Source organism: Zonotrichia albicollis, chromosome 27 (assembly GCF_047830755.1).
Source record: "Zonotrichia albicollis isolate bZonAlb1 chromosome 27, bZonAlb1.hap1, whole genome shotgun sequence".
Classification (NCBI taxonomy): Eukaryota; Metazoa; Chordata; class Aves; order Passeriformes; family Passerellidae; genus Zonotrichia; species Zonotrichia albicollis.
The window spans coordinates 1,664,601-1,689,307 of NC_133845.1; the positions used below are offsets into that span (position 1 = coordinate 1,664,601).

At 50.2% G+C, this 24,707-nt stretch overlaps 1 protein-coding gene across 2 annotated transcripts; it reads left to right on the forward strand.

Annotated features, from left to right (window-relative positions):
• Positions 1–524: 524 nt before the first annotated feature.
• On the forward strand, positions 525–24,085 carry ALG9 (ALG9 alpha-1,2-mannosyltransferase). Of its 2 annotated transcripts, none has more exons than XM_074559395.1 (15): positions 525–725; positions 1,273–1,411; positions 1,646–1,780; positions 2,129–2,199; positions 3,068–3,156; positions 3,509–3,644; positions 3,928–4,015; positions 4,500–4,605; positions 8,567–8,689; positions 10,701–10,855; positions 12,490–12,619; positions 13,417–13,564; positions 15,091–15,220; positions 18,053–18,183; positions 21,934–24,085. In XM_074559395.1, exons 1-15 carry the CDS (start codon positions 628–630, stop codon positions 22,052–22,054), a joined length of 1,800 nt encoding a protein of 599 aa, XP_074415496.1. In that variant the 5' UTR covers positions 525–627; the 3' UTR covers positions 22,055–24,085. The 2 variants fall into 2 exon arrangements, with proteins under 2 accessions (XP_074415496.1, XP_074415497.1); XM_074559396.1 differs by having other exon boundaries at positions 12,514–12,619.
• Positions 24,086–24,707: the final 622 nt, after the last annotated feature.

Below are 24,707 nucleotides of genomic sequence, written 5' to 3' on the forward strand. Positions count from 1 at the left end.
AAATCCCCCTGGCTGTCCCCTCCTGTCAGGCGTTGTGCAGAGCCACAAGGGCCCCCCTGAGCCTCCTTTGTTCCAGTCTGAGCCCTTTTCCAGCTCCTTCAGCCGCTCCAGACCCTTCCCAGCTCCGTTCCCTGCCCTGGACATGCTCCAACCCCTCCATATCCCTGCCGTGCTGCTCTTTCCCCATCTCCTGATCACAGCGGGTACCAAATAAAGAACATTCTCCATCAGTGCGTTCCCCATTCCCTCACTTTTCCTGCCCAAAACGGCAGGCAGGGCAGGGCGGGGATGGACCCTGGCTCGGACCTGGGAGTGATGGACACAGATGGGTGATGGACCTGGGTTTGCGGGGCAGCGCTCTCTCTGTCGCGGTCCCTGTCCGTCTGTCGGTCCCTGTCCGTCTGTCGGTCCCGGTCCGTCTGTCGGTCCCGGTCCCTCTGTCAGTCCCTCTGTCGCTCCCTGTCCGTCTCTCGGTGCCGGTGTCGCTCGCGGTCCCCGTGGCGCTCCCGCCGCCCGCCGGGAGCGCGCTGCCCACACCCGTGATGGCGGCGGCGGCTTCGGCCGCGCTGCCGCAGCTGCTCGGGCCGGGCCGCGGCGGGCGGCGGGCGCTGCCTGCCCGTACCCGGCATGGCCGCCAAGGGGGCCCGGCAGCGGCCGCGGGCGGGCGGCGGGGACGCGGCGGGGCGGCGGCCCGAGCCCGGGGGCAGCGAGGAGGCGCGGAACGAGTGGGTGCTGCCGGGGACCGAGCGGGGCTACCGGGGCTGCTGAGGGTACCGGGGATGCTGAGGGTACCGGGGCCACCGGGGCCACGGAAGCTGCTGAGGCCGCCGGGGCTGCTGAGGCTGCGGGGCTGCCGGGGATGCTGAGACCACCGGGACTACCGGGGCTGCCGGGGCTACCGGGACCACCGAGGCTGCCGAGGCCGCCGGGGATGCTGAGGCTACCGGGGCTGCCGGTGCCGGGGTTTACACGGGCGGTCCGTGCTGTGGGGACGGTGCCGGAGCATCCCCGGCCCGGCTGCCTTGGGGGTGTTGAGGGGCTGCTGCTGCTTCCTTGTGAGGGCACTGACATCCCCAGCCCTCCTGCCCTAATGCCACCCTCAGCCTTTGCTCGGTGTCACCTTGTGAGGGCACCGGCATCCCCATCTTGCCCTAATGCCACCCTCAGCCCTTTGCTCGCTGTCACCTTGTGAGCCGTGATCTTGTAGCTGAGTTTTTCTGCTGCATATTTGTATTTTTTTTTTTTTTTTTACCTGCCCCGCTTTTGGATTAGATCATGCGGGAGCAAAGCAGGGCACGTCTGGGCCCCTGAAGGATCAACAGCTTTCAAGTGTCTGATCTCGGCCAGGTTCTGTGCAGCTCTGCTGAGCAACATCTCGGATTGTGATGAGACCTTTAACTACTGGGAGCCGGTGAGTCCCTTCCTGCCCTTGGGATTGGCAATTTGCAAATACCCCTTCATTTAGAACCTTGCGCTCTCTTGTTTCAGTTTCCAGTTAGCTTGTGCAAATGCAGATTTATTTATATAACCTTGTGCTGATCCCTCTGTTTCAATGAGAAATATTTTGCTCTGGAAACTCTGCTTTGTGGAAAACTCTCTGCTTTGTGTGCTGCAAGTTAATTTATTTATTTGATCTCTGTTGTAGACACACTACCTCATTTATGGGAAGGGGTTTCAGACCTGGGAGTACTCTCCTGCCTACGCCATCCGCTCCTATGCTTACCTGTGGCTCCATGCCTTGCCAGCCTGGTTCCACGCCAGGGTCCTGCAAACCAACAAGGTAAATTTGGTGTGTGGAAGCTGCTTTTGAGAGGAAGAAATGTACATTTAGTGTGGGAAACAGCCGGCCTGTTTGGTGTTGAAATTGACTTCATTGTTAAAAACCATGGTTGAAATTGACTTCATTTTTATAAAACATGGCTGAAATTCACTTCATTTTTATAAACATGGTTGAAATTCACTTCATTTTTATAAAACATGGTTGAAATTCACTTCATGTTTGTAAAACTGGTTTGTTGACAAACATTGGCCTCCCTGGAAGGATTTCCAAGGGTTTGTGGGTTTCCCCTCATGTTTTACAAGCCCATTTTCTGTCCTGTGCCTCATTCAGACTGTCTGTGTCTGCCAGGTTCTCATCTTCTATTTCCTGCGATGCTTCCTGGCCTTCCTGAGCTGTGTTTGTGAACTCTACTTCTACAAGTGAGTGTCAGAGTGTCTGCAGGGCGTGTGTGGGAGCAGTGTGAGTGCCAGGGACAGCTCCTGCCACAGGAAATAGGCTTTGAGGCTCGTGTGTCGATGAGAAAATACAAGTTTTCATAATAACTCACTGAGATGCTGGTCAGAACGTCACAATTAGGACAAAATTGCACTCCCAGATCTCCCACCCACACTTCTACTCCAGCATTTTGTTGGCTCTGCTCGTTTCCTCACTGCTGGCAGCAGCAGGGTGGGAGTGTTGCAGACTGAGGAGAGTCTGGGGCTGTGTGTGCTTATCCCAGTGAATTTGACTGGAACACACTGATTGCTGCTGTCTGGAATCTCACTGCCAGTGCTGTTTACAGCCACTAAAATCAGTAGCCCTAACATGCAATTACCTTGTTTAAACTGCATTTTTGTTTTTACCGGCTGCCTCTTGATTCCTGATTTTTAATCCACTGCCTTGCATGAGTTTTTTTGTTTGTCAGAAGCCACAGTTCATCTCCTTAAACCAGAGCACTGACACGTATTTTCTCATCCACATTCTGGTTTAAAGAGATGAACTGTGGCTTTTTTTGCGTGGTGGGGTTTTGTGAGGGGTGAGGGGATGGATAGGGGTGTGCAGCAGTGCAGCCACCACTCCTGAGATTTGCACAAGCACAGCTGGGAGAATCCAGGCCCCACCCAGAGTTTTGTACTGGTGAAACTCAGGGTCTGAAATCCCAGGGGAGGCAGCAGCTGAGTGTTGGGAGTGCCCCAGCTCAGAGCTCTCAGGCTGCTCCAGGGGTTGTTTGTGGTTCTGCATGCCTTGGTGCTGCGGATTTGGCCCTGGGGCTGTTTTGTGGTACCTGTTTCTCTGCTGCTTCCCCAGGGCTGTGTGCAAGAAGTTTGGGCTGCACGTGAGCAGGCTGATGTTGGCCTTCCTGGTGCTCAGCACGGGCATGTTCTGTGCTTCTGCAGGTGAGTTGGCTTGGCACTGGCACTGACAAAGGTTCAGAGAGAAGAAAATCACATCTCCGGGTGCTCTTTGTTGTACTCCCATGACAGAAAAAGCGTTGATTCCATTTTTGTTCTCTGTGTTACAATTCCCAGGCCTGTTTCTGTTGCTGCCTCCTGGTTTTCAGTATTGCAGTGCCTTTACACAGGCTCCTGGCCTGCCTGCCCTTGCTCTAAGGAAGGAGCTGGCACTTTGCCTTTGTGTGCTGTCCCCTCAGGCTGGCTGTACCTGCTCTCCCAGCCACTGCAAGACTTGCAGCAGTGTTGTGTGAAGTGTGGGGGGCCTGTGCTGACCTTCCACCCCCTTGTGTTGCAGCTTTCCTGCCCAGCAGTTTCTGCATGTACACCACGGTGGTGGCCATGACGGGCTGGTACATGGACAGGACGTCGGTGGCAGTGCTGGGGGTGGCGGCTGGAGCCCTGCTGGGCTGGCCCTTCAGCGCAGCTCTGGGGTAAGGAGCACTTGCTGCCCTTTCTCAGCTGCTCTGCACCTGCCTGGGCAGAGCCAGCAGGCACTGAGCTGCCAGCTTAGCCCTGGATCGTTGCTACAGCCTTCCTGGCTTTTGGACAGCTCAGGTTGGGCAGATTTCCTGGCATTAATTTGGGTGAATCCTGAGGTGGATGATGAATCTGGAGTAAGAGCAGAGTGGTGGTTCTGTCTCTTGCTTTGAAGGGGCAGCAGAAGCTGCAGTGGGGCTCTCAAAGCCCCCAGCTGACAGCTGGTCTCTCTTCCAGGCTTCCTATTGCCTTTGACTTGTTGATCCTGAAGAAGAGGTGGAAAAGTTTCCTGAACTGGTGTGTGGTGTCCTTGATCCTGTTTTTGGTGAGTGCCTGCCCCTGTGCTGCTGTTCACAGGGGTCTGAGGATGAGGGAAGAGATGAGGATCTGACTCCATGTTTCAGAAGGCTGATTTATTATTTTATGATATATATTACATTAAAACGATACTAAAAGAATAAAAGAAAGGATTTCATCAGAAGGCTGGCTAAGAATAGAAAAAGAAAGAATGATAACAAAAGCTTGTGACTGACCGAGACTGTGATTGGCCATTAATTAGAAACAACCACATGAGACCAATCCCAGATGCACGTGTTGCATTCCACAGCAGCAGATAACCATTGTTTCCATTTTATTCCTGAGGCCTCCCAGCTTCTCAGGAGAAAAAAATCCTAAGGAAAGGATTTTTCATAAAAGATGTGTGTGACATGCCACAACACAGAGGGAATGGATGGCAACACAAGGAATGAGTTCCTTTAGGAAAATCTGCTGGAGCTGCTGCACTTTAACCAAAATCTGCTTTCCCCCAGGTGCCCTTGGTGGTGGTGGACAGCTATTACTATGGCAAGCTGGTGGTGGCACCTCTCAACATCGTTTTGTACAATGTCTTCACCCCCCACGGGCCTGATCTCTACGGTGAGTTTGGGATAACGAGCCGGGGAGGCAGCCCGAGCTTTTCTGGCTGCCCTGGCCCTTATCTGCCAGTGCTTTTTGTGCCCTCCAGCCAAAGCAGCTGCCAGCTTCTGTTGCTGCCGGCTCCGAGGGCTGCAGCTGCAGCTTCTGGACACGGGATGTCTCTGTCGAGCTGGCAATGCGCTGCCGGTTCCTCCGGGCTGGGACTTGTGCTGCTTTTGTTCACTCTCCGCTCCCGTGGAGCTGCCAGGAGGTGTCTCACTGCCTGGGCACAAGTGGCCCGGGTGTGTTTGGCAGCTTGGATCCGTTCCTGCCTGCTGCTCCTCGCAGTCAGGCTGCAGAACTTGGAGAAAGTGAGGAATGGTGCAGAATCCAGACTTCTTTCTGTCCAAATCCTGCACTTCTAGAGCTGGAAATTGATTTCTAGCAGGGCTTCAGGAGGGCTGGCAGAGCCCAGGGGATGCCTGCAGATCTCTGTGCAGAATCCATACTCCTTTCTGTCCAAATCCTGCACTTCCAGAGCTGGAAATTGAGTTCTAGCAGGGCTTCAGGAGGGCTGGCAGAACCCAGGGGATGCCTGCAGATCTCTGTGCGCTTTGCAGAATCCATACTGCTTTCTGTCCAGTCTTAAAGCTGGAAATTGATTTCTAGCAGGGCTTTAGAAGGGCTGGCAGAGCCCAGGGGATGCCTGCAGCATCTCTGTGCTCTGTGCAGAATCCGTACTCCTTTCTATCCAAATCCTGCACTTCTAGAGCTGGAAATTGATTTCTAGCAGGGCTTCAGGAGGGCTGGCAGAGCCCAGGGGATGCCTGCAGATCTCTGTGCTCTGTGCAGAATCCATACTGCTTTCTGTCCAGTCTTAAAGCTGGAAATTGATTTCTAGCAGGGCTTTAGAAGGGCTGGCAGAGCCCAGGGGATGCCTGCAGCATCTCTGTGCTCTGTGTGAGGCCAGAGGAGCTGTTGAGGAGGGCTCAGCCCTGGGAGCAGCAGCATCAGGGCTTTCTCTGGCAGCTGGCACTGCTGGTTGTTGTTTTGAGGGGCTGTTCTGGGTGGTGCTGATTTGTCACTTGTGCCTGGCCCAGCAGGGCAGCAGCTGCTCTGCCAGGGCTCTTGGCCTCTGCAGGAAGGCTCTGAAGTGTGGGGCTGGGAGTTTTGTGTAAGTGAGCTCCAGGCTCTGTCTCTGATAGGTTTTGGCAGGGCCTTGTGCCTGACCTTTTCCACACTGGTGCATGAGTTGTTTGCAGAAGCCTCCAGGGACCCATCTGTCCTGAAGAGTTTTATTCACAGTGACATTCACACAACATCCTCGGGCTAGTAAAGGAGCCTGCCTGGAATTGCTCTTTAATGCAGTGTGGCCAGGACAACGCTGTGTGTTTAGAGAGCTTCAAAACACTGGGGAAAAACAACACAGCCAGGGGAGATGAAAGGCTGGCCAATCCCTCTTGGCTCTGCAAGCTGGGATTTCCCTACGTTCACATGATGGGGGCAGAGTCACCAGCCCAGATCATCTCCAGTGTAAGCCCTGCACTGTTTTTGAGACAAGGTTCAATTAATTTTTTTTTCCTCTGTCTTTAGCAGTATGCTCCCTCTGTATAAATATTGTCTGTGCAATTAATATTTCCCTGGGGTGATTTGGTTTCTACAGCCAAGGGAAAACAGCTGCCAAGAGTATATCCCTGTTTCTGAGGCTTTGGGGTGTTTTTGTGTACTTAATTTGTGACCAGAGTTTTGTCCCACTTTGGGAGGCTTTATTCAGCTTGGGTGGAAGGTGCTGGAGCTGCTCATGTCCCTCCTTTCTCTGTGGAGCCCTGCTTCTTGAGCAGAGTGAGAATAAATGAATATATTGCAGGGAGCAGACTGTTCATTGTAGCAGCACTGAATCAGAGCGAGGGCTGTGACTCATGACCGAATTATTGCAGCTTAGTTTCTGCTTGCCAGCTGCAGTTCCTGCACTCAGGCTTCAGCCCAGGGTGGGGCTCCTTGTCCCAAACCTCCTTTACAGCTCCCCTGCTCTGGCCTGAGCTGCCCCCACCATTCCTGTGCTCAGGGTGCAGCGTGGGTAAATTTGATTCACTCCTGAGTTCTGGAGTTGCTCCTGGGGCCGTTCCCAGGCCTCAGAGTTCAAAGCATTTTCTCTCTGGGGTCTGACAGAGCTTCCAGCTGCTTTTCCCCATGGAACCACCGTGCCAGGAGCTGCCTGGGTGCTCCTTTCCCACTGCTTTCCCCAGTCTGTGTCCTGGACCCCACGGCTGCCCAGCATCCTTGCAGGAAGATTCTCCAGCTCCTCTCCTGCTCTGCAAGCACATTCCCATTGCTGGAGAGTTCTCAGTGCCCCTCCCTGCTTCAGAGGTGATGTTCTGGGCCAGGACTTCTTGCCTGCAGTGGGGTTGTTCCTTTTTGAGGCCGCAGTTCACCTTGAGCCGTGTGGATAAGAGGAATAAAATCCCTTTAGCCCTGGGAGGCTTTGAGCCTGAGTGCCTCTGAATGGCTGCGTCACCAGTGAGCCAGCCTGGTGCTCTCTGCCTGCTGTGCACTGTTCTCTTCTCTTTTTTCCCCCCTTTTTATTTTTTTTTTTAGCCTCTCACAGAGAAGAAAATCCCTCATTGGAGAGGCAGGGGAGGCTCCAGTGCTTGTTTTTTTCTGGGCAATTCAGTCACACTGCAAAAAGATGTGAGCGAGCAGCTATTTTTTGGTGAAAGCTGTGCCTCAGAGCAGCTGCTGTGTTTATTAGCAGCGTTATGTGGGCTGTGTTTGGGCTGGGGAGGAGTTGTGTTTCATGAGGTGTCCTTCACTCCTGACCCCCCAGGCTGCCAAATCTGAAACCGGAGCAGGGAGAGGTGAATTCAGTGTGAATTCCCTTTGCTTCCCATCTCAGCCACAGAGGTGACAGGATGGTCCCTGGGCTGACCCTTCAAAGATTCAGACCTGATTTCTATAATTGCTGTTGATAACTCGGGCGTTCCTGTACCAACCCAAGCTGCTTGGCCAGGCAGTGACTCCAGTGCCGTGTTTGTGACACCCCCAGTGCAGCTTCTCCCCTTTTTTAGCTGCAGGAGCCGCAGAGCCCTCGGGTTTTCCTTGCTGCTGTTGGGTTGTCTGATTAATTTCAACACGGACCGATGTAAGTGGCTGTGATTGCAGGAAATTGCTGTGGCATGTGACACATGTCACAACAGTGCCGTGATTAAAGCCCCCGCGTGTCATTTACTGGCTGATTGAGCTAATCACACTGAGAGAGTGGGAAATGTGTGGAGAGGAACTGGCATTCCTCATTGTTAAGGGCTTTAAGCATCCTGAATTAAGAGTCTAAATAAATGACAGTTGGACTGGAGTTTCTTTCAGTTTACATCCTGCAGAGCTTGCAGCCAGCTCCCGAGTGTGGAGGCAGAGCTGCCTGGCTCCTCTTGGTGTCAGAACAGGCTGAATTTGGGACATTTAAATAGTGCTGAGTGAAAGGAGGGACCAAAACCAGCCTTTAGTGGCAGAGGTTTTGTTGGGGTGAAGTGAGAATAAAAACTCCTTCCCTTCTTAATCCTTCTTGGTACCTTTCTGTTGCTGCCAACCCAGAACGAGCATCCTCACTCCAGAATTAGATGGCATTGTGTGGTTTTGTGTGACTCCTCTGCAGTTAGAAAGAGAGAATGAATTTGGGGTCAAATTTCCCAATTTTAGAAGTTTCCACTTCTGCTTTCCTGCTGAATGGAGGGGTGAGCTCTGTGTCACAGAGTTCTGCTGGCTCTGGGGTTCATGGGCAGCAGGTGTAATACTGACTATTTTTCACCCTCAGATTAAAGGTAAGGAGAAAAATTAATTTCTGAGCAGGAAGGCAATGAAGTTTCTTGTGCAGGTGTGAGTGTGAGATACTCTGGTGGGCTGTGTCAGGCAGAGAAGGGCCAAAGCTGCTGCTCCATCCATTCATACTTGAGTTTCAAACCTCTTTTTTTCCTTTTTTCTCCCCCTTTAGGTACAGAACCCTGGTACTTCTATTTCATCAATGGCTTTCTGAATTTCAATGTGGTTTTTGTGCTGGCCCTGCTGGTGCTGCCTCTGACCTGTCTGATGGAGTGTCTGCTGCAGAAATTCCGTGGTGAGTGCAGGGTTTGCCTGCCAAAGAGCAGCTTTTCCCCAATGGAAGTGAAACTGGGAGCAGGGAGAGCCTTCGGAGCACCAGGAAAGTTCCTGCAGCTCATTAGGGTTCAGGATTGTTCCTTGCCTCCGCCTCAAGAGGAAAAATGTGTTAAAAAAAGCGAGCCTGACAAGGTTCCTGAGCTTCACTGTGACGTTTAATCCATCAGGAATGGCCCAGTCAGTGATCCTGAAGGGGGGAGAAGCTGAACCTGGTGCTGTTCCCATCTTGTCTGCAGCTGGAAATGAGTAGAAACCCTTTGGGGTTGAAGCTGGGCTGCTCTGGGCACTGTGGGTTTTTCAGCTGCCAGGACTGAGCCCTGCTCTGGGCAGTGTCCCCGTGGGTGTGGATAGATGAGAGTTTAAAAAAAACAAACAAAAAGAGGAACCAGAATATTCCCTACTTCACACTGGGCTTTTTCTTGAATAAAATGACATCAGTTTGACCACATGACACTTGTGAGTGACTCCAGAGGGGAAGTGTAAATTCCTTTCTGCTGTTTTCCTGAGGAAAATTCATCAAGGCTCAGCAGCAGCCTCCAGATTCATCAGTCCAGTCTGTGCTGTGCTCTCTCTGTTTTTTATACTGACTACAACAAACAGTAACACAATCCTCGATGAAAATGTATGTTCAGGGGTGTTTGCTTATGTCTGTTCCTTGGCTGCGAGTGACAAACTCGCAGAGAGCAGTAAAAGCTCAGTAGGAGCTCCTGTAAATGCAAGATTTCCTGCTGTTCACTTGGTGTTCTTGTGCTGAGCAGCAGCAGCGACTCTGCCAAGCGCTTTGTTCTTATTGTCTGTGAAATGCCGCTGGCTTAATTGCTTAACTCTGCTGTTGGGAGTAGCAAGGGGTAGGAGAGGGACTGAAAATTGTCAGGCAGCGCAGAGCCCTCCTCAGTGTGACTGAAATTCAGGGTAATTGTTGTTATTTTTGAGTCAGTTATTTCCTCTGTTAAGCAGGAGGCGCCTGGGAGAGCTCTGCCGGTGTCGTTTTTGTAATGAGGCAATGAAGGGTGGGCAAACCTCAGGCTCCAAACAACCATTTGGGAGGGAAGGGCAGCTCCTGAGGAGGCCCCTTCTGATCTTGGTGTGCTCAGTGCCCAGCAGGAAACCCAGCACTCCTGTGTGCTCCTCACACCTGGCAGTTCCTGATGGCTCTTGTGTCTCCTTGGATCCACCAACTCTTATTTTCTGCTTCTGCTCTTCCTAAGGCTGTTGGAATTGTCAATATTGTTGGAATCTGCAACAATCCTCTGAGGAAAACACCCTGCTGGCTGTTTGGGGTGTGTTAACTGGGTTTTAGCAACAGTGGTGCTCAGACCAGGGCGTGTTTGGGTTTCCAGAGAGGGCTTTGGGTCCACCAACTCTTATTTTCTGCTTTTGCTCTTCCTGAGGCCATTGGAATTGTCAGTGTTGTAGAAATCTGCAAAAATCCTCTGAGGAAAACGCCCTGCTGGCTGTTGGGGTGTGTTACCTGGGTTTTAGCAACAGTGGTGCTCAGGACAGGGCCTTTTTGGGTCTCCAGAGTGGGCTTTGGGTCCATTAACTCTTATTTTCTGCTTTTGCTCTTCCTGAGGCCATTGGAATTGTCAGTTTTGTAGAAATCTGCAAAAATTCCTCTGAGGAAAACGCCCTGCTGGCTGTTGGGGTGTGTTACCTGGGTTTTAAGAACAGTGGTGCTCAGAGCAAGGCGTGTTTGGGTCTCCAGAGTGGGCTTTGGGTCCACCAACTCTTATTTTCTGCTTTTGCTCTTCTTGAGGCCATTGGAATTGTCAGTGTTGTAGAAATCTGCAAAAATCCTCTGAGGAAAACACCCTGCTGGCTGTTTGGGGTGTGTTAACTGGGTTTTAGGAACACTGGTGCTCAGGACAGGGCGTGTTTGGGTCTCCAGAGTGGGCTTTGGGTGTGGGAGGGGATTGTGCAAGAGAAGGAATTCCTGCATTTCTCCTTTGCTGAGGTTTTGTTTCTTGCAGTTCAGAACCTGGGCCGTCCCTACTGGCTGACCCTGGCTCCCATGTACATCTGGATCCTGATTTTCTTCAGCCAGCCCCACAAAGAAGAGAGATTTCTGTTCCCCATCTACCCCCTCATCTGTCTCTCTGGTGCTGTGGCGCTCTCTGCTCTTCAGGTAAATTCCAGTGGTGCTCAATAAACAGCTGAGAATATTTCCCAGCTGTTATTTCATCATGGCTTTGAGCTGTTCTCCAGTCCCAAATGGGAATTCTGGAGTTGTGGTGCTGTAGTGCCAACAGCACCCAAAATCCAGGGGATTCCTGAGGGATCAGTGTCCTGCTGATGGACCTGTGGCTCCTTGGCTGCTCAGCTCTGAGGGCAGGAATGTGGGTGTGTAGGAAATGCCTTTTGATGTGTCTCAGAAGGAATCCCTCCCTCACTGGGCTGAAAAAAAGCAAAAGGATTTCATTTAAATGTTGGGAATTGCACTGAAAGTTTGGAAGAGCCAAAAACTGGATGTTTAGTAAACATCACTTGAAACACTTCACAGAGCAAAGCAGTAATAGAGACTGATATAAACCTTCCCAAAGCTCAGAATTACTCATCTCCTGCTGTTGGAAAGGCTCAGGAATGCAGCCAGGAGCCTGTTCCAGCTCTGTCCTGCAATTCCTGCCCACCCTCAGTCCCTCACCCCCTGCTCAGGTGCTGTTCCCACTCTGGATCTCCATCACTCCCAGATGAGTTCCAGTCCTTGCCTCCACACAGGCTCCAGCTTGGAATGTCACCAATTTTCTGGCTCTCACTGAGAATTCCTCCATGCTCTCAGAACATCACAGAGCAATGTTCATTTATTTTTATTGTAACTTGAGGAAACTTTCCCCCATGTACGTTTCTTGCATATTTTGCCACTGTTTGATGACATTTTGCCCAGTCTGGAGCATCCAGCTGAGGATCTGGAGCTGATTGCCCACCAGCAGGACAAGCTTGTCACTCTCCCCCTCCAAACTATGTGGATGTTATGAGAAAAATGCAAACAGGACAGGAGAAACAGAAAGCAGCTGAGGGCAGGGAGTGAATAACCAACCACTCCTGCAGAGCAGCAGGGAGGGACCAAGGCAGGGACTGGATGGATTTCCACCTGGCTGTCCCAGAAAGGCTTTTTAATTGAAAAAACCAACCTAAAGGACTTTTCTTTTATCAATTTTTCTTTTTATCGATTTTTCTTTTATAAATTTTCTTTTATCAATTTTTCTTTTATCAATTTTCTTTTATCAGTTTTTCTTTTATCAGTTTTTCTGTTATCAGTTCTTCTTTTATGAGTTTCAGAGAGTGACCTGTGTTCAAAGCTGGACGCAGAATGTGCTCTGTGGTGTTTTGTTCACTTCAAAGCTGTGGTTTGTGCAGGCAGGGTAAACAAGCAGAGGTCACTCTGGAAATCTGGGTCATGGAGCTTGTGTTAGGCAGGAGTTCAGTCCAGCATGGAAAACAGGTGAGTGTGCAGGGAAATTCTGGAAGGGACTCTTGCCCCTGGTTCATCTGGGAGCAACCAAACTGGAACCCTTGAGAGATCACTTTAGGCCCTTCCTTTCCTAGGAAGCATAAAAACACTGAAATACCCCAAATTATCACTTAAATGTGACCAAACCCTATGAGTTTCTGTGCATTTTGATGGCTCTGAATTTAAAAATCTGGTGGGGGACACACTGTTGTAAGAGCTTAATGAAAAATGTGAATTTTGCTGGATGGATCAGAGTTGGAGTAACTTCGTATTGTCTCTCTCTCTTTTTTTTTTTTAATCTCTTCCCTGAGAAATGTTACCACTTCATCTTCCAGCGCTACCGCCTGGAGCACTACACAGTGTCCTCCAACTGGCTGGCCCTGGGGACTGTCCTCCTCTTTGGCCTTTTGTCACTCTCACGCTCTGTTGCCTTGTTCAAAGGTTGGTATTTCACATTTCCCCTCTGCCCTCCTGGCTCTTGGGCTCAGGGCTGCAGAAGTTGTGCCGTAGAAAAGGGAGTTGGCAGTAAAGTTTCGTGGGAGAGTGAGCTGAGATCCCTCAAGGAAGAGTTTGAAGGCAGGGTGAGACACAGGATTCCCAGCAGGAAGGGGGAGCTTTCATAGTGTGGTCTCCTGCTGGATTCCCCCACAAAGGTTTTGCTTGAAAACCTTCAAATTATGTGACCTGTGTCGTGCAGGTAACACAATTTGTTGAGAAGTTTGTCCTTGAGAAGTTTGGGTGTTGTTGCTGCAGGGGAAGGAATAAGTTCTGCTGGTCACCATTAATTAATTATTAATTATACATTCATCTATATATATATGTATGAGTGGGTCACCAGAATTACATCACTTAAAAATCCTCTTCACCTTCCACCAGTAAACTCCACTGATCTAAAACCTGACTGGTTTTAAAGCAGATAGTTGAGATTTCTGATAATCCCACTTGGAAAAGCATTTTCCTGTGTAAAAGGTGAATTAGGTGCATGAGTCCTTAATGGAGATGGAATCAAAGCCTTCCCACCTCATCAGTATTTTTTTGGGGTTTTGGTGGCCATTGGCAGGCAGGGAAATGTGAATAAAATTGGTAAGAGGGGAAGCTTTGAATGCAGCCACTTCTTAGCATAAAGCAGTTCATTTATTCACTGAGTTACCAGTTCAAAAAATTATACATGAAACAACTTTTGTAGGCTTTAATTAAATACCCCTCTACCCTTAATGATGGTTTTCTGCCTCCCACAGGCTACCACGGGCCGCTGGACCTGTACCCTGAATTCCACAGGATTGCCACTGACCCCAGCATCCACACGGTGCCCGAGGGGAGGCCGGTCCATGTCTGTGTGGGGAAGGAGTGGCACAGGTTCCCCAGCAGCTTCCTGCTGCCAGACAAGTGAGTGCTGCCCTGGCACAGGGGCAATTAGGGCAGGTGGGTAACGAGGGGCACGCTCGTGGGTGTGGGGGGCCCTCAGGAACTTGGACCTCTGGTGTCACAAACACCATTAAAGTACCCAGGTAAAGGATTCGGAAGGTTTTTCATCAGAAAAACTGGCCACAAGTTCCTGGGAGTCTCTGGTGTGCCTGGGGATGGTGTCCTCAGTTTTGGTGCTCAGAAGTACCCAAATAAAGGATTCTGAAGGTTTTTCATCAGCACATTGGCCACAAGTTCCTGGGGATCACCTGGGGATGGAGTCCTTGGTTTTGGGACTCAAAAGTACCCAACTAAAGGATTCTGAAGGGTTCTGGTGAGCACATGGGCCACAAGTTCCTGGGAATCCTTGGTGTTCCTGGGGATGGAGTCCTTGGTTCTGGTTTTGGTGCTCAACAGTACCCAAATAAAGGATTCTGAAGGGTTCTGATGAGCACATTGGCCACAAGTTCCTGGGGGTCACCTGGGGATGGTCTCCTTGGGTCTGGTGCTCAACAGTACCCAAATAAAGGATTCTGAAGGTTTTTCATCATCATGTTGGCCACAAGTTCTTGGGAATCCTTGCTGTGCCTGGGGCTGGTGTCCTTGGTTCTGGTTTTGGTGCTCAAAAGTACCCAACTAAAGGATTCTGAAGGTTTTTGATCACGTTGGCCATAAGTTCCTGGGAATCCCTGGTGTTCCTGGGGCTGGTGTCCTTGGTTCTGGTTTTGGTGCTCAGAAGTACCCAAATAAAGGATTCTGAAGGGTTCTGATGAGCACATTGGCCACAAGTTCCTGGGGATCACCTGTGGATGGTGTCCTTGGTTTTGGGACTCAAAAGTACCCAACTAAAGGATTCTGAAGGTTTTTGATCATCATGTTGGCCACAAGTTCTTGGGAATCCTTGCTGTGCCTGGGGATGGAGTCCTTGGTTCTGGTTTTGGTCCTCAAAAGTACCCAGATAAAGGATTCTGAAGGTTTTTCATCAGCACACTGGCCACAAGTTCCTGGGGATCACCTGGGGCTGGAGTCCTTGGGTCTGGTTTTGGTGCTCAGAAGTACCCAAATAAAGGATTCTGAAGGGTTTCTGATGAGCACACTGGCCACAAGTTCCTGGGGATCACCTGTGGATGGTGTCCTTGGTTTTGGGACTCAAAAGTACCCAACTAAAGGATTCTGAAGGTTTTTGATCACGTTGGCCATAAGTTCCTGGGAATCCCTGGTGTTCCTGGGGCTGGTGTCCTTGGTTCTGGTTTTGGTCCTCAAAAGTACTCAGCTAAAGGATTCTGAAGGGTTCTGATGAGCACATTGGCCACAAGTTCATGGGAATCCTTGGTGTTACTGGGGCTGGTGTCCTTGCTTCTGGTTTTGGTGCTCAGAAGTACCCAAATAAAGGATTCTGAAGGGTTCTCATGAGCACATTGGCCGCAAGTTCCTGGGGATCACCTGGGGATGGAGTCCCTGGTTCTGGTTCTGGGGCTCTCACACACTGCTCTCCCTGCTCTCCGCAGCTGGCAGCTCCAGTTCATCCTGTCGGAATTCCGGGGCCAGCTGCCCAAACCCTTTGCCAAGGGGCCCTTGGCCACCAGGATCATTCCTGCAGACATGAACGACCAGAACAAGGAGGAGCCCTCCCGATATGTAAGGATTTGTTCCTGCTTCCTTTCCCTTACCTCGCTGGATAATTTAAATTATTGCAGTGCCTCACAGTGGATCTCCCCATTTCTGCTGGATAATTTAAATTCTTGCCATCCCTCTCCCCATTTCTGTTTCCTGGGGAGTTCCAAAGCAAAATTGGTCCCTCTGCAGCACTTGGAAGTCTTCCCATTCTTGTGAGTGGCTTCTGTTTGCCTTTCATCTGCCAGTTTGAAGACATAATGATCATGAAAGAAGCAGCAGAAGTAAGAATTCCTAATTATTGCAGTGTTGGGTTTAGTGTAGTGTGTTAATGTGATCACAGGAATGAGTAATTTGAAGTCCCCCACAGAAAATATTTGTCACTGAGCAGGAATTGAAAATTTCCTTTTTTATTTCTTTTTAAATATAAAACAATTCATCATATTTTCAACTGAGGAGGAGGAACTTAATTTGGAACTTAATTGAATTAGTGGGAATCTGCTAAGATAATGTGTATTGGAATTATTGATTTATTTCCTGGTTGAACTAAACAAAACCCAGATAGGAATGTCTTAAAATTATTGCTGAACTGACAGGTTCAATCTTGGCAGTCTTGTGGGTTAAAATTCTTATTTTGAGGCTGATTATGCAGTTACTGGAAATGGGAAGGAGGCGTGTTCCCACCTGAGAGGAGCTGTCTGCTGCAGTGCATTTAATTTATGAAATCTTTAGCTGGGGCTTATTTTTAGCACAGACAGCTGGCTGCTCCAGCCTGTGACTAATAGAGCAAAACACATTTTTGTTTCATGCTTGCTCCTTAATGTCACCCTACAACTTTGTTCTTTCTCATGCAAGCTCAAGGGCCTGGGACTTGAGAAATCAGAAATTAAACAGGGCCTTAAAACTCTTACTTTTGACCTGCTAATTACACCAAAAGATCAAGATCTTTTCCTATATTTAGTGAGTATGAGCATGTTCAGATTTTTTTTTTTTAAAGTAGAAGAATAATTAGCAAGACCTGGGACAGGACTGTGAGAGGAGATAAATCTCAATAGCACGAGGCTGTTGGCCATTTAAAGGGGAGAAAACAAATTATTCAGGAGGGTTACGTGAGCCATGGATAAAGGCATTAACGGCTGTGATCTCCCTGTTTCAGGTGTGAGTATCTGTTACTGCTCTGCTTGGAAATGCAAGAGGGAACCTCAGTGTTCCTGTTGCTATGAGACACTGGGGGAAGAGAGATTTGATCTTGCTTTGCAATCTCTCTTTCCTTAATCACATCGAGCTGCACTTACCTTGCACTTGCCCAGCTGGGGAGGTGCATTTGTCTCTGAAAGTGCCAAGAAACAGATAAGGAATATTATTTCTTCCCCAGATCCATCCAAGCAGGACCAGCAGATTGGGCTGAAAGCTGCTAACAGCTGCTGCCTTCAGTGAAAAGGGTTTCTGAGCATTTTCCCTTCACTTGCAGCACCCTCCAGCCCCCGTGGCAGCAGCAGATGTGCCCTTAGCCCCAGCTCTGGGTGTGCCCACTGCTGTCAGCCAGGATGGGATCCAGCTCAGCTCTCCTCACTTGGCAGAGCAGTGGGATCAAATAAAGAAAGAGTGGGAGGAGGAAAAGGAAAGGGGAGCAGAAGAGGAGAGGATGTAATTTCGAAATCCCTCGCAGCTTTGTTCAGCAGAACTCGTTCCTTTCCTTCGTTTCAAGTTCTGGGCGTCACCCAGCTCTTGTGTAAATCCCCAAATCAATGCAGAGGTGCTGCAGAGCAGGAGGAATATCATCCTTGGCTTCACTGTAATGTGAAAATACAGGAGAAATGTGGCTTGCACCTGGCATTTGGAGTCAGGGCAGCATTTAGGATGAGACAAGTGAGGTCCTTGAGGCAGCAACTTGTCTTTCTCTGAATGATTCTACATCACTTCCAGAAAAACTTGGTTAGTGGTTTGGGAGTCCTTGTGCTAATGAGCCAGAGCCTCTCCCAGGGCCTGGAATGTTCCTCTCACACCGAGCACAAAGTGAATTCAGCATCCTCAGCTGATTTCCTGTGGTGTAATTTCATTTGCCACTGTGCTGTGATGCCACAGAGCCATCTGCTATCCACCTAATTAAATTGTTTCCAGCCTAAATTGTTACATCAAGCCCCAAAGGTGCTTCAGAAAAGGGATCTCAAGCATGGCCAAGGAAGTTGGCAGTAAAATTTCGTGGGAGAGTGAGCTGAGATCCCTCAAGGAAGAGTTTTAGGGGGTAAGGCAGGGTGAGACCCAGGATTCCCAGCAGGAAGGGGGAGCTTTCATAGTGTGGTCTCCTGCTGGATTCCCCCACAAAGGTTTTGCTTGAAAACCTGCAAATTATGTGACCTGTGTCGTGCAGGTAACACAATTTATTGAGAAGTTTGTCCTTGAGAAGTTTGGGTGTTGTTGCTGCAAGGGAAGGAATAAATTCTGCTGGTCACCATTAATTAATTATTAATTACACATTCATCCATGTATATGTATGAGTGGGTCACCAGAATTGCATCACTTTAAAATCCTCTTTACCTTTCACCAGTAAACTCCACTGATCTAAAAATTGACTGGTATTAAAGCAGATAGTTGAGATTTCTGATAATCCCACTTGGAAAAGCATTTTCCTGTGTAAAACTTGAATTGGGTGCATGAGATGGAGACGGAATCAAAGCCTTCCCACCTCATCCGTATTTTTGTGGTCTCCTGCTGGATTGCCCCCCAAAATGAGCTGTGTTACCTGTGCCCTGCACATTCCCCTGCTGCTGGGAGTGAGCCCAGAACCTGATTCTGATTGCTGTGAGTGAGCCCAGAACCAACAGGGGATAAAGGCAGCTCTGTGTGTCCCTGCAGATGGACATCTCCAAATGCCACTACCTGGTGGACCTGGACACAGCAGCAGAGAGCCCCAGGGAGCCCAGGTACTCCTCCCACAGAGACGAGTGGGTCACCATTGCCTACAAGCCATTCCTGGATGCTTCCAGGTAGGATTTGCACTTTGGAGAGGGACGGGTGGGGGCACTCTGGGATTTCTGGTTGCAGGAGTGGGCAGGGAGGGGAGATCCATGGGCGAATGCCAGCCTGAAATGCAATTCCCAGCAAAATGGAGCCTTTGTCCAACTCCTGCTTGCAAAATTCATGGCCTAAGTTGCTTTAGAGGGTGAAACTCTGTGAGGAGGGTGGTGAGGAGTATTTTTATAAAGAAATAAACAGTTTCTTTATAAAGCTTCCCGCTGAAGCAATGTTTTTGGGGTTGCTTTCCAAAGAAATGAGGTGGATGTCACCTCCTCCTAGGACACTTTTCACTCTGTTCTGTCCCAGCTAAATTCAAAACAAGCATAAATCATCAGAGGGGATGAGCTCTGAGGAATGTTCTGGAAGCTGGCAGGGAGAGGAGCAGTCAGCAGGGCCACACCTTGAGTAGGCAGCAGGAAATCCATGGGGGAGATCCCTGCTGGAGCCTGTTGTGCACGGAGCACCTTGCTGCAGTGTCTGTGAGGGGCAAGGCTGGGATTTGCTCTCCTCCGGGCTCTCAGGCAGCGGGATCAGCGCGGTCCAGCTGGGAATGATGCTCCCACATTGCTGCAAACACAGGAATGCGCCTGTATCAGCTGTGCAAGGATGTGATTTAGCCCCTCAGAGCTCCTGAAGGTGTCACCCCAGGACAGAGACTGGAAAAGCCTCTGTGAAAAACCAACCCAGAGTTCAGCGCCCTCCTGTTTTCCATGAGAGACCCGATTGCTTCCTGCAGGGAAGAGCAGGGCAGGGATGGGGGTGTTTGAGCAGCTCCCAGGAGGGCTCTGACACAAACAGCTTTCCTTGGCAAGGTCTGCATTTTCCAGGAGAGCCTGCTGCTGCACTGGGGCAAGAAGGAGGTGGCCAATGACTTTTATTAATGAGGCAACGGAGGCATCAAAGGCTCTCCTTGTGCAGAGGATTTGCCCTTAAATGTGCATTTCTGCTTTAAAGCCACGTTTGTGTGCTCTCACAGCTGCTTTATCTCGCCTGCTCCATCTCTGGAGCTGAGTTGAGGTTTCAGGTTTGCAGCTCTGTGGTCGCAGAGCAAGGGGCAAAAAAAACAAACCCCAAAGCCATCAAGCACCTCCCCAGCTCAGCCCAAAGTGCAGCTCTTGTGTGAAAATCAATGAAATCAGTGAAATCAGTGACCCAGCGGCTCGGTTCAGTCCTGCTGCACTGGAGGCTCTGGGGCTCGCTGCGAGTCTCCCATTGACGTCAGCGAGTGCAAATGTAAATCTCAGCTGGCTCTGATAAATGGTGCTGCTAATTGAATTAGAGAGCACTCCAAGCCACCAGCTAATTATGCTCCTCAGGAAGCTGCTTTGCCAAGGTCCATTTAATTCTATATTGGCTGAATGCTCCGAATCTGGCACAGAAAAGGGGAAATATATCACAGCTCCCCTCTGAGGAGCACATATTTTCCAGCTCTTTAGGGCTGAGCTGTCTGCTTGCTCCACACACTTGGGTTTTCCATCAAAAAAAGCTAAAATTCTCAGTGCAAAACTAATGATTGGGTCACCTTGCTGGAGCATAGCATTCCCCTGCTCTGATAAGAGGCTGTCTTGTTCCCTTTAATGGTGCTTTTCCTCGAGTTGTTTTCCGTAGTTTTATTTTTAAAGTAGCTGAATAACTTCTGAAATGCGTGTGTTGGTACAAAACTTCACCTGCAGAGGAAGTGCAAACATTAAAGGGCTTGCAGAGAGCTTTGATCATGAGCTTCTTGTGGCTGGGAGGCACTGGGACCTGCCCAGGTGGCACTGGGACCTGCCCAGGTGGCACTGGGACATTCCCAGGTGGCATTGGGACCTGTCCCTGTGACTGGGACCTGCTCAGGTGGCACTGGGACATTCCCAGGTGGCATTGGGACCTGCCCAGGTGGCTCTGGGACCTGCCCAGGTGGCATTGAGACCTGTCCCTGTGACTGGGACATTCCCAGGTGGCTCTGGGACATTCCCAGGTGGCATTGAGACCTGTCCCTGTGACTGGGACCTGCTCAGGTGGTTCTGGGACCTGCCCAGGTGGCACTGGGACATTCCCAGGTGGCACTGGGACCTGCCCAGGTGGCATTGAGACCTGTCCCTGTGACTGGGACCTGCCCAGGTGGCACTGGGACCTGCCCAGGTGGCACTGGGACATTCCCAGGTGGCATTGAGACCTGTCCCTGTGACTGGGACCTGCTCAGGTGGCATTGAGACCTGTCCCTGTGACTGGGACATTCCCAGGTGGCATTGGGACCTGTCCCTGTGACTGGGACCTGCTCAGGTGGTTCTGGGACCTGCCCAGATGGCCCTGGGATTTGTCCTGGTGTCTCCGTGGCAGAGTTCAGCCTCCTCCTGCCATTCCCTGCTCTGCCCTCACCAAACTCAGGTTACAAAATGCACTTTTGGGGGGGATCTCTCACCACTGCAGTTTTAGGAGGGATCTCTCTCACCACTGCAGGTGTCCAAGTGCTGCCAGTCCATGTTAGTCTGGCATTTTGGGAACATCTGCAACATCTTCACTTGGGATTTCCTTCCACCCCACAGCAGCTTCCTCCGGCACTGCTGGAGCAGTTTTTGGGTTGTTTCTCCTGAAATTCAGGCAGACACAGGCTCAGCTCCAAGGCTCAGTGTGCTTCCAGCTCTGGGAGCTGCCCAGTCGTGCAGCAGTGCCTTTTTCAGAGCCCAAAATCCCTGGGAAAGCATCCCCTGCTCAGCCCTGCTTGCTGGGAGCCGAGTGCTGATCCAGGCTCCATCTCTGGGGGACAAATTTAGCAGCAAATGCAAATAGCACATTAAATATATTCCCTGTCATCTGTCAGCCAGCCCCTTGCATGTGCCATCTGCTGTCTGGGGTGCTGAGCTGCCACAGGGAGGTGACAGGAGGTGAAGGTCCCCTGTGTGTGAGCTGGGAGGGTGCGGGAGCTGCTGGTGCCAGCTGAGCCCAGGCAGGGCTCGGCAGCCCCTGGGGATGCTCAGCTCCCAGGGGCACTTCCTGCCTTTGTTCTTGTGCTGCGTTTCTGAAAGATCTCCAGTGCAGGCAAACAAAACACAATTCGTCTTTCTGCTGGGAAAAAAAAACCCCGCCAGGATTGGGTGTGCAGAGCAGCAGAGCTGGGGCGAAGGGAGCGGCAGGGCTGTGCCATCCCTGAGCTCTCAGCAATCCCAGTCTGAGAGCTGCTGCTGCTGCTGCTGCTTTTCCAGGATTTCTGTGGCACTCGTGGCCGGCAAGGGTTGATGTTTTCCCATCCAGGTGATCTCAGAGACACAAAAAGAGAAGCTGTGGTGCTGAGGGAGCAAAGCTCTGCCTGGTTTCAATGAGTGGCTCAGGTTTTTGAAGCTCACAAAGCTCAGAGCTGCTGCTGAAGGAGGTTTGATTTGTCCACTTCACACTGAAACCCGGACTGTACCATTAATGAGAGAATACATCCATTCACAACGCCCTCAGCCAGCACTGCTCCAGCAATTAGCAACCCAATCAAAGGTGCTAATTTCCCCCAGACATCATTAAACCCTCTGTGCTCCACTGGTCCCGTTTTTGGAAGGCTGTGAAATGCCAGCTCCCAGCCCTGGCAGGGCATGGCTCAGCGTGGCTTTGAGAGCTGCCCAGCCCTCTGTAATTCAATATTTCCACAGAAGATCGGCTTAAACCCGTGCCAGCCAGCTCTGGTGGCACCCAGAGGAGAGGGTTGGGCACTGAGGGATGATTTCTTTTCCCTTTTCCCTCCGCTCCCGCAGGTCCTCGCGGCTGCTGCGCGCGTTCTACGTGCCGCTGCTGTCGGAGCAGCACACGCGCTACGCCAACTACAGCATCCTGAAAGCCCGCAGGAGGCAGCCCAGGAGGAGGCTGGGGGGCTAGCACGCCCCTGGCCCGGCCAAAATCCCACCCCGAGCGTCGGCTGGCACTCCTGGACAGATTCCCCGAGCGGCTCCGGCAGCCTCGGCTCCTCTGCTCTGCCTCCCTGGGAAATCCTGCACCGCCTGTGCACGGGGTGTCCCTGCTGCTCCCCGGGTCCCCTCTCACGGCAGAGAGGGGAAACATGGACAATGAAATGGGAAATAAAATGGGCTATGCCTGATGCTCCCCGTGTCCCCTCTCACAGCACAGAAGAGAAACATGGACAATGAAATGGGAAATAAAATGGGCTATGCCTGATGCTCCCCAAACCCCCCTTTACGCGAGAGAAGAGAAAAATGGAAATTAAAATGGGGTGTCCCTGCTGCTCCCCGGGTCCCCTCTCACGGCAGAGAAGACAAAAATGGAAAATTAAATGGAAAATAAAATGGGTGATGCCTGATGCTCCCCGTGTCCCCTCTCACAGCACAGAAGAGAAAAATGGAAAATGAGATGGGTTATCCCTGCTGCTCCTGGTGTTCCCTCTTAAACCTGAGAAGAGAAAAATGGAAAATAAGATGGGGTATCCATGCTGCTCCCCGTGTCCCCTCTCACAGCACAGAAGAGAAACATGGACAATGAAATGGAAAATGAAATGGGTTATGCCTGATGCTCCCCAAACCCCCCTTACACGAGAGAAGAGAAAAATGAAAAATAAAATGGGGTGTCCCTGCTGCTCCCCGTGTCCCCTCTCACAGCAGAGAAAAGAAACATGGACAATGAAATGGAAAATAAAATGGGTTATGCCTGATGCTCCCCAAACCCCCCTTACACGAGAGAAGAGAAAAATGGAAAATAAAAAATAAAATGGATTATGCCTGCTGCTCCCTGTGTCCCCTCTTATACCAGAGAAGAGAAAAATGGAAAATAAGATGGGGTATCTCTGCTGCTCGCCCTATTCCTTCTTAGACAAGAGAAGAGAAAAATGGAAAATAAAATGGGGTATCCCTGCTGCTCCCTGTGTTCCCTCTTACACCTGAGAAGAATGGAAAATAAAATGGAAAATAAGATGGGGTATCCATGCTGCTCCCCATATTCCCTCTTACAAGAGAAAAGAGAAAAATGGAAAATAAAATGGGTTATCCCTGCTGCTCCCCCTGTTCTCTCTTACACCAGAGAAGAGAAACATGGAAAATAAAATGGAAAATGAGATGGGTTATGCCTGATGCTCCACAAACCCCCCCTTACATGAGAGAAGAGAAAAATGGAAAATAAAATGGAAAATAAGATGGGGTGTCCATGCTGCTCCCCGTGTTCCCTCTTACACCAGAAAAAAGATAAATGGAAAATAAAATAGCCCTCTTATACCAGAGAAGAGAAAAATGGAAAATAAAATGGGGAGATGGGTTATGCCTGATGCTCCCCAAACCCCCCCTTACATGAGAGAAGAGAAAAATGGAAAATAAAACAGGGTGGCACCTTGAGGTTCTGCTCCAGGCTGCAAATGAGGGAAAATCCAGCCCAAATTCTCTCTCTGTCTCCCCCACCTGCTGTCTTTCACCCAGGGAATTTTTGTTTCAGGTGACAAAGTTCAGGAATTTTCCTTTTCCAAGGGGAAAGGAGGAAGAACACCTGACTGACAGGGAACTGGAACGCACTGAATGTCCAGGAGTGAACATGGTGCACCACAGAGGCACAGCCAGAGCTGCTCTGTCCAGGAGACATTTCCAGGGATAAACCTCTGCTTTTGGGAAGAAAAAACCAAACTGGGACAATTATGTGTTTAATGGGATCAATGTTTGTGTTATCTGTGAAGCCAAGTGTGTGTTTGCTATTTATAATGATTTTTTTCAAGATCCTTTGACTTCTAGACTTCAGCATCTTAAAAATTCTGGAATCATCCAGAGAGGAGAAGGATGAATCTTTTTTTTTTTTTAATTTTTTTTTTTGCAGTTCTGTTTCCCAGAATAGCCAGGATGTGTTACGTGGGTCCAACATGCCTCAGAGCAGCGCTGTGCTTGTTAAATTTCCATTTTTAAATGTGCAGCATCACCAGCTGGATGGAGGGAGCTGTTTTCACTCACAGCCCTGGAATTCTGTGGGGGTGGGATGGGATTGGGGTGGGATTGATTTGATGGGATGGGATTGATTGGGATGGGATGGGATTGATGGAGCGGGATGAATGGGATGGGATGGATGGGATAGGATGGGATGGGATTGATAGGATGGGATTGATGGGATGGGGTTGATGGGATGGGATGGGATGGGATGGATGGGATGGGATGGAACTGAATTGATGTGATGGGATGGGATTGATGGGTTTGGGTGGGATGAGATGGGATGGAATGGGATGGGATGGGATAGGATTGATGGAATGGAATGGGATGAGATTGGGATTGGGATGGCATTGGGATTGGGATGGGATTGATTTGATGGGATGGCATGGGATTGGGATGAGATAGGATAGGATTGGGATGGGATTGATTTGATGGGATGGGATTGGGATTGGGATTGGGATTGGGATTGGGATGGGATGGGATAGGATAGGATTGGGATGGGGTTGATTTGATGAGATGGCATGGGATTGGGATGGGATGGGATGGGATGGGATAGGATAGGATTGGGATGGGGTTGATTTGATGGGATGAGATTGGAATTGGGATTGGGATGGGATTGG